Consider the following 8,046-nt stretch of genomic DNA (forward strand, 5'->3'; position numbering starts at 1 on the left):
GACACTGCACAATCTCACTTACATGTGGAATCTGAACAGTCAAACTCACAGCAGCGGAGAGCAGAAGCGTGGGCAGCAGGGGCTGGGACATGGGGAGATGGGAAGATGCTGGTCAGAAGGCACAGAGCTCTAGGCACGTGGGATGAGTAAGTTCTGGAGACCTGACATACAGCATGGTGACTACATTTAATGACACTGTACTGAGACTCAAGATCTGCTAAGAGAGTGGATCTTACATGTTCTCACCACATACACAAAGAAGAAAGGAACCAAGGTGGTGGATAGTAACTGCACGTGTGTATGTGTATCAAACACTGTGCTGTACGCCTTACATTTATACAATTTTTATACCTCAATAATGCCGAGGAAAAGAAGAATAAGCCATTATCAAGTAGAATATATCTCAAAATGCAAGTTGGAAATGATATAATAAATTACACTAATAAAGTGGAAGCAGAAAGCCACGAGAACTCTCAATAGATTAATGCACATACGTGTATGATTCAATTCATTCCTTACCCAAAAGCCCAAGGCAGAATTCTTGCTAAACTTGGGTTAGGAGACTGCATGAGCAACGTCAAGACGTGCTGCAAACCAGAAGCACCAGCTTAGCGAGGAGCTGCCAGAGGCAGTCCCATTAGCTTCAGGAGCACAGCCCCGGGGCCTGGTCACCCTCCTCACCCAGCGGTGACAGGAGAGAGCGAGGAAGAAACACGCATGCCTACCTGCAGGACACAGCTGTCAGTCCCCTGCCTTCCGGACTCTCGGCCACCTGGCACCTCCCACCTGCCCGCAGGACCAGGTCACCAGCTCAGCTCCACTCTCTCAGATGCCCAAAGAGTTTGTTCTTGTTTTTTTTTTTTATTTAGATGACCAGTAAGGGGATCTTAACCCTTGACTTGGTGTTGTCAGCACCACGCTCTCCCAAGTGAGCTAACTGGCCATCCCTATATAGGGATCTGAACCCGTGGCCTTGGTGTTATCAGCACCACACTCTCCCGAGTGAGCCACAGGCCAGCCTTGTGCTTGTTTTTAAAAATCACTTGATCATTTGATCTTGCACGGAACCTGCCCTGCCAGCCCCCAACCGACAGTTCCATGATCCAAAGGAGCCCATCCTCACTGAGGGCTGGGCCCCAGCTTGCAGCAGGTGAGCCAAGACTCTTGAAGAGCTGTGGGTAAAGCGATGGTGAGGAAAAGATGCTTCGGACAGTGGTGGGTGGTCCAGAGGCCAAGGAGAAGAGAGCTACGTAAAGGGCATGGGTCACAAATGAGAAATAAAGAGACAAGGAAATCATAATGCCCACTGGATTAAGCAGCATACCAGAGGCAGCCATGGGAAAAGCAGAGAAAATTATTATATGTACCTTGGGGCTTGTCCCAGCCCAAATCCCATAGGCTCAAGCCCACAGTCCTTCCGTCTCCCACTCACAAAACACAAGGCTTTCGCAGGAGCCGGTCCTAAGGGAGGTCAGAGAGGAGCCACATGAAAAGTGGAGCCATTTATTCCTGTGTGCTCAGTTTTACCACCAACTGGCTGTCCTCTCACAGATGGCTAGCTTCTCTCAGCATTTGTATCTGCAAGGACAGCCTCTAAGGTTATACCTCACACATTGCTGACATTGAAAAGAGATCACACTGTGATGACATGTGTCTAAAAGGTAAGATTATGTAGCACTAGGGTCACCAATTCTTCCTTCATTTCCTTAAAGCAACACTTCATTTCTGGAAAGTGCTTCAAGCACCTGGTTCTCCCACAACCTCTGATGATACCCACTGAAAGGATGGTTAAGAGGGATAAGAAAAATAAAATCAAAAATATAAAAACAAGAAAGAGAGGTTCAGCAAGAACCTTTATATGTGTAGATAAGAGAAGCAGATGAAAACAGAACAGTGTAAAACTTGGAGCAGGACCCCAATGCCCAAGAATAAAATTACTTAGTCTTTAATTCATAAAATTGAATGAGTTGCCACCAATGAGCAGAACTTATCTGATGTCCAGTGAAACTCATGGTTTAAGAAATGGTGGAAACCTTTTAAAAACTCACCATAACATCATCAGAGTTAGTGGGGAACATATTTCATTCATATCACAAGTCAAAATCAAGCTGTATAAAAAGGAAATAATCAGAAATAACTTTTGAATGGAAAATTTGGAAACAAATAATCAATGTAAGGGCCAAATAATAGACCAGAAATGGCTAAAGACTGAAATGTGGTCTGAAAGATAAAAGCAAGCAAATCTCCAAAAGAAAAGAACAAAGGATAAACACAAGGAAAATGACAGAAAAATTAAGAGATGTAAGGGCTAGTTCCAGAAGATCCAACCTCTGACAGGAATCACAAAACGAAAGACCAGGAAAGGTGAACTGATTTTAAAACACTGCAAAAACATTTCCTGAGATGAGTTCTTCACATTGAAGTCTCAATGAGTTCCAACCACAGAAACTAAAACAATACACAAGCCTAGAAACAAACACATGATGTTTTAGAGCAAGAATAAAAAGAAAACCAAACACATGGATAGTTTAAAAAGAGAGATAGAGAGAAACAAACTATAAAGAAATGACAGATGACCAGCATCAGACCCTCATCAGCCACACTGGACACCACAAAAAAAGAAGAAGATATGTCTTCTCGTTTTGAGGAAACGATTATTTTAAACCTGAATTTTATACCCAGCTAAAGTATCACCTAAGTATGATTGTAAAATTGATACATTTTCAGACATACAAGGAATCTTAAAATGTAAAACCCACCATCTTTCATGAAAAATTACTTGATCTTTAACCATGGCAAAAAGAAAATGGAAAAAATCCAGAATATAGTTTGAAATATAACAAAAAGGCATTTGAATGTGTCATAGGACTGAAGAGCTAAACAGAGAAAGTATAAATACACATGATATCGAATTTCTGAGCATTCTCTTTAATGAGGCACAGGTGATTTGAAGAGGAGGGACACTTAGGTTCTTGTTATCTAATTGTTTGTGCCAGTTGCATTTTATAAAATATGCAAATTTTTCTTTACTCTTATATTTTAAAATGCTTAAAGTTATAGAAAATATTTAATCATTACAAACACAGGGTAGCTGGAACCAGAATTCCTCACTTTGGAGAGGTGTTCACTTCCAAATTTTCAACTCAACCAAAGCTTGCCTGAAATGCTTTCCACGGGTTTGCTGGAGCCAAAATAAGAACAGATGGAGAAACAGAGTCTTGGAGCACACCCAGCGGTGTAATGAGCAAAAAACCACTGGAGGAGGATGAACCAGCACTAAGCAGGGTCCCAGCAACCAGATGGAGCACTGATGAAGAAGGGGCCAGCGCAGGCAGGGAGGGCATATGTTTTAGTCTGTTTTGTGCTGCTATAACAGAATACCTGAGATTGGGTGACTGTTTTGTGCTGCTATAACAGAATACCTGAGACTGGGTGACTTATAAAGGAAAGAGGTTTATTTGGCTTACGATTCTGGGACAGCTGCATCTGGCATGGACCTAGACTGCTTCTACGCATGGTGTAAAGTGGCAGGCTGCTAGTGGGTACGAGCAGATCACATGGCAAGAGGAAGCAAGAAAGAGAAGCAAGAGGTGCCAGGGCCCTATAAACAATAAGCTCTCGCAGGAACTAATAGAGCAAGATCTCACTCATTAATCCCCCCTCCCCCAGGGAGAGCATTAATCCATTCATGAGGGATCCGTGCCACATAACTCAATCAGTTTCCAACACTGCTGCATTGGGGATCAAATTTCCACATGAGTTTTGGAGGGGACAACACATCCAAACTCCATCAGCGTACAAGCTCGACAGCCCCAGCACGTCGCACCCTCACTCACTCACAGCCTCACACACTCACATACACACATGCTCACCCACATGAACTCACTCGCACACATGCACACACACACTCACAGCCTCACTCACACACTCACACACACACACACACACACACACACACACACACACTTCACCACGCCACATGGCTATGTCCACCGAGTCTGCTCTAGCACTTGCTCCGACAACTCCGGGCAGGTGGACAACTGCCCAGAGAGCTGCTGCAAGCCCCCCTGCAGCTGTGCCCCAACCCCCTGTCTGACCCTTGTCTACACCTCAGTGAGCTGTGTGCCCAGCCCCTGCCACTCAGTCTGTACCAGCTCCTGCACGCCCTTGTGCTGCCAGCAGTCTAGCTGTGGTGTGCTGTGCCTCCTCCCCCTGCCAGCAGGACTGCTGTGTGCCCGTGTGCTCTAAAACCATCTTCTGCAAGCCTGTCTGCTGCATGCCCGTCTGTTATAAGCCTGCGTGCTGCAAGCCCATCTGCTGTGTGCCCGTCTGCTCTGGAGCTTCCTCTTTGTGCTGCCAGCAGTCTAGCTGTGAGTCCCCCTGCTGCACCTCCTCCTCCTGTCAGCAGGCCTGCTCTGTGCCCATCTGCTCCATGCCCATCTGCTCTGGGGCCATTCCCTGCCCAGCCCCCTCATGCTGCCAGCACAGCCCCTGTCTACCCTCCTGCTGCAGACCCTCCTCCTGCATGTCCCTGCTCTGCCACACTGCATGCTCCCGCCCAGCCTGCTGTGTCACCACCTCGGCCCAGAAGTCCTGCTGCTGAACAGCTCGCTCTCCTGTCTTGGCTTTGAGCAGAATTCTCCAGTCTCAGGAGGCTGTGGAGGCCCTGTGCCATCAGAATCAGCCCTCTCCCCTTGGATGGCTGCACAGTTGCTGCCTGGAGGGGCTTTTGAACATGCCACTCATCCCCCTCCATTTCTGTGAAGAGATGACCCATAAATCCCTCAATGGGGTGGATTGGGGGCCCCTGGGAGCCCCCTTTACAGGAGTGGTTGCTTGTATCTGATGTGACAGAGGTCAGTTGCTAAAATCAATAAAGTGTGTGTCCTCACGGAACATGGGCAGTTGTATGTTTTTCCCTCCTCCCCGAGGCCCGTGACCACCCCACATTTGGGCCATGGGTCCACTCATAGGAGCCAGACAGTACAGGCATGTTCTCAAATTCCGAGTTCAAGTCACCTGAAAGACAGAAACATTCAAAAGCAGATGCCATCTGCCCTGCTCCCCTCTCCACACCAAGTGACACTCCCTCCCCGTGGTGGACAGGCCTCTCGGCTGGGCAAGGGAGGGGCACAGAGCAGAGAAGACTTCAGCCACCTGCCCATGACTGTCCCCTGCTGTCCACGTCGACACTCCCTCCCCGTGGTGGACAGGCCTCTCGGCTGGGCAAGAGAGGGGCACAGAGCAGAGAAGACTTCAGCCACCTGCCCATGACTGTCCCCTGCTGTCCACGTTAAAGGTGAGCTGGGGAGAAACCCTGTTTGCTTGGGGAGTTGACAGCGCCATGCACGGTGCTAGTGTCCTGGTGTGCAGCCCAGAACAGCAGGCCATGGAGAGAGGGGCCCTCAGAGGACCACCCCTGAGTGCTCTGAAGCACCAGCAAGTTTTTGTGGGCCCCAAGAGGGACTCAGGGGTGGCTCAGATGTCACTTGTCCAACTCAGGGTTTAAGGCCTGGTTGAGGAGGCAAAGAGCAAAAAGATGCCTTGTGAAAAGCCCTCGGGACAGTGGGGAGGACGAGGCTGCAGTCTCAGTGGACCACCAGCACTGGAGAGTCAAGTGGCACCAGCCAGGTCAGCATCAGGTGCCCCACTTGACCCTTGTGCCAGGCACAGACCGGATGAGGCCAATAGGAGCAGAACAGCAGGGCCGGGCAGACCAGAATGGGAAAAGATGGCACCTCCTTGAGGGGGCTGCAGGGACCATACACCACCTGCCTCCAGCTTAGCTCACCCCAGGGAAGAAGAGACAAGCAAAACCCTAAGAGGACTTTCAAACAGAAAGTAGCTGAATTTAAACCTTCACGGACTCATGAATCTCTCAGCTTGCCAGGGTCTATTCAAAAACTACACCCACCACTTGTTCATTCAAATGTGAAAAAATTTATGGCTGTCTGTGTAGATAAATGGGCAAAGGCCTTGATGGACGCTTCACAGCACGAAGAGTTAATAAAGATGGGGGAGAATGTTCTAGTTCACTAACCAAGAAACGTAGGTACAGGGAGGTTGGCCCACACAGAAACTAGCAGCTTAGAGCCCGCAGCGAGGCCACAGCACTGTCCAGATGAAGGACAGACCTGCCACTGTGGTAGCCTCCAGGGCACGAGAACATCCAGGGCAGCCCGTGGACTGGCACAGCCAGGTGACATGTGGACGCATTTGCTCCACGTGGCACCAGGCTAACCAACAGGTTCACTGTCCTCAGCATGTCCATACAACTGTGGATGTCCACACGGTCACACCTGCACCACCAGATGCAGAGGACGGGCTGAGTCAGAGAGGGTGGCTCCCTTCACTTTTGGAAGCGTGGTGTGCATGTCGATAAAGCGGCGACAGTTCTAAATGCACTGAGACCCTGCAGATCTCAGGCGTGCCCCTCTTGATGGCCACAAACAAGACACGGACCTCGCTGCCATCGTCTTGACTCAGGGACAGCCGCCTACTTCAAAGACATACGTGAAGCCAGAGGGAGCTGCGGAGCGTTCCTCTGTGGCCTGGCAGGCAGAGCCCGACTGCCCCCTGGGGCATCCCAGGGTGTCTGTGGGACGCGGCGGGATGTAGGGTGGGAGGAACGTGCCCGGCGAGGCTGTCTGCATGGGACAGTGGGATAGAAAGTGCTGCCCAGGATGGTGCTCCAGGAGTTCCTGAACATCGCATCCTCTCCTCATTCATACCAGACATCACAATGGTGGAGGTTTCTAGATATGATCTCCCAGCAGGAGGGATGCGCTTTCTGGCACTCTTTTCCGTGATATCTTGGTTCCCAGACAGCTCAATAGCCTTGTTCTTCTGAGGACACTGCCCCCTCCAGACATCTCCCACCCATACCCAGGATGACCCATGGTCCTACACACTGCAGGGACCAGGCAAGCTCTGTGCACTGTCGATTTGAAGGTTTTCCCGCCACTGAAATTAGCACAGCCATCCCACATATGGGCCTCCTTCCTCCTGCAGCTGCCACAATGCCGGGACAGGGGCAGAGCCACCTGCACGCCTGGCATTGGGCATTCCTCTGAGTGCAGTGGGCTCAGCCTGTGTCCAGTGAGGTCCAACGATGCAGGATTCTCAGCGTGGACTCTTCCTTCCCAAGGAACCCAAACGAGACACGGTCTAAAGAGAGCCATGTGGGATGCACGGAGGAGGGGCCAGGCTAATCCTATGGCTTTGAGCAGACTCTGTTAGGGGCTGAATTGTGTCCCCTCAAAAAGGATAAGTTGGAGTCCTAACCCCTAGTGCATCTGAATGTGAGCTTATCTGGAAATGGGATCTCTGCGGATGTGATCAAAGTGAAGTCATTCGTGGGGTCCTGATCCAACCTGACTGGTGTCTTTATGAGAAGAGGAAATTTGGACACAGACATGCACGCACAGAAGACAGAGGCAGACATCAAGCGAAGCTTCTATAAACTGAAAACACCATGAGCCAGCTAATAGATTTGCAACATAACCAGCGCCACTTTAGACAAGTCCAAGTACAAAATGGCACCGTCCACTTCCTCCCCTCCCCCCTTCCCTTTACGAGAAGCCTCCTGACTTAAAGAGAAACCCCTTTTGCTTCCACAAGGATGCAGTTCTCCATCCCGGTCCACATTAGCATAATGACCCTCCTTGATGGTATCAGCCAGCCCTTGGCACACTATATAAGCTCTACCACCCCACACCTGGTGCTGTCCCCTTTTCAGGGCAGCCCCAGGCTGCCTGCCACTTTGAGCACAGCCCGGCAGATTTTCTTCCTTTAATAAAGCTTGAACGGTACCCTGCATCTTGGCTCCCTTTCTTTCACCGGCAAGCCACCGGAAGCTGGGACAGGCCTGCAACAGACCCCTCACAGCCTCGGAACGGACCAACACTGCCCACGCCTTGGTTCAAATCAACGTTCACTGTTCTAAGTCACCAGTGCATGGTTCCTGCTGCAGCAGCCCCAGGGTATCAACAAACCCTCTGACTCCAGCCCCTAAAAAGGGTGGAGAGACCTAGAAAAGAGTGGCCA

General features: G+C 49.9%; 1 protein-coding gene across 1 annotated transcript in view; it reads left to right on the forward strand.

Moving 5' to 3' along the window:
• Window positions 1-3,979: 3,979 nt before the first annotated feature.
• Window positions 3,980-8,046, forward strand: part of LOC103599330 (keratin-associated protein 10-3-like) — a 5,084-nt gene continuing 1,017 nt past the window's right edge. The window contains exons 1-2 of the mRNA XM_008583441.1: window positions 3,980-4,032; window positions 4,180-4,370. Coding sequence (XP_008581663.1) covers window positions 3,980-4,032; window positions 4,180-4,370 — 244 coding nt within the window. The remainder of the gene's footprint in view (window positions 4,033-4,179; window positions 4,371-8,046) is intronic.

This window comes from Galeopterus variegatus, unplaced genomic scaffold (genome assembly GCF_000696425.1).
Source record: "Galeopterus variegatus unplaced genomic scaffold, G_variegatus-3.0.2 Scaffold2915, whole genome shotgun sequence".
NCBI classification, from domain to species: domain Eukaryota; kingdom Metazoa; phylum Chordata; class Mammalia; order Dermoptera; family Cynocephalidae; genus Galeopterus; species Galeopterus variegatus.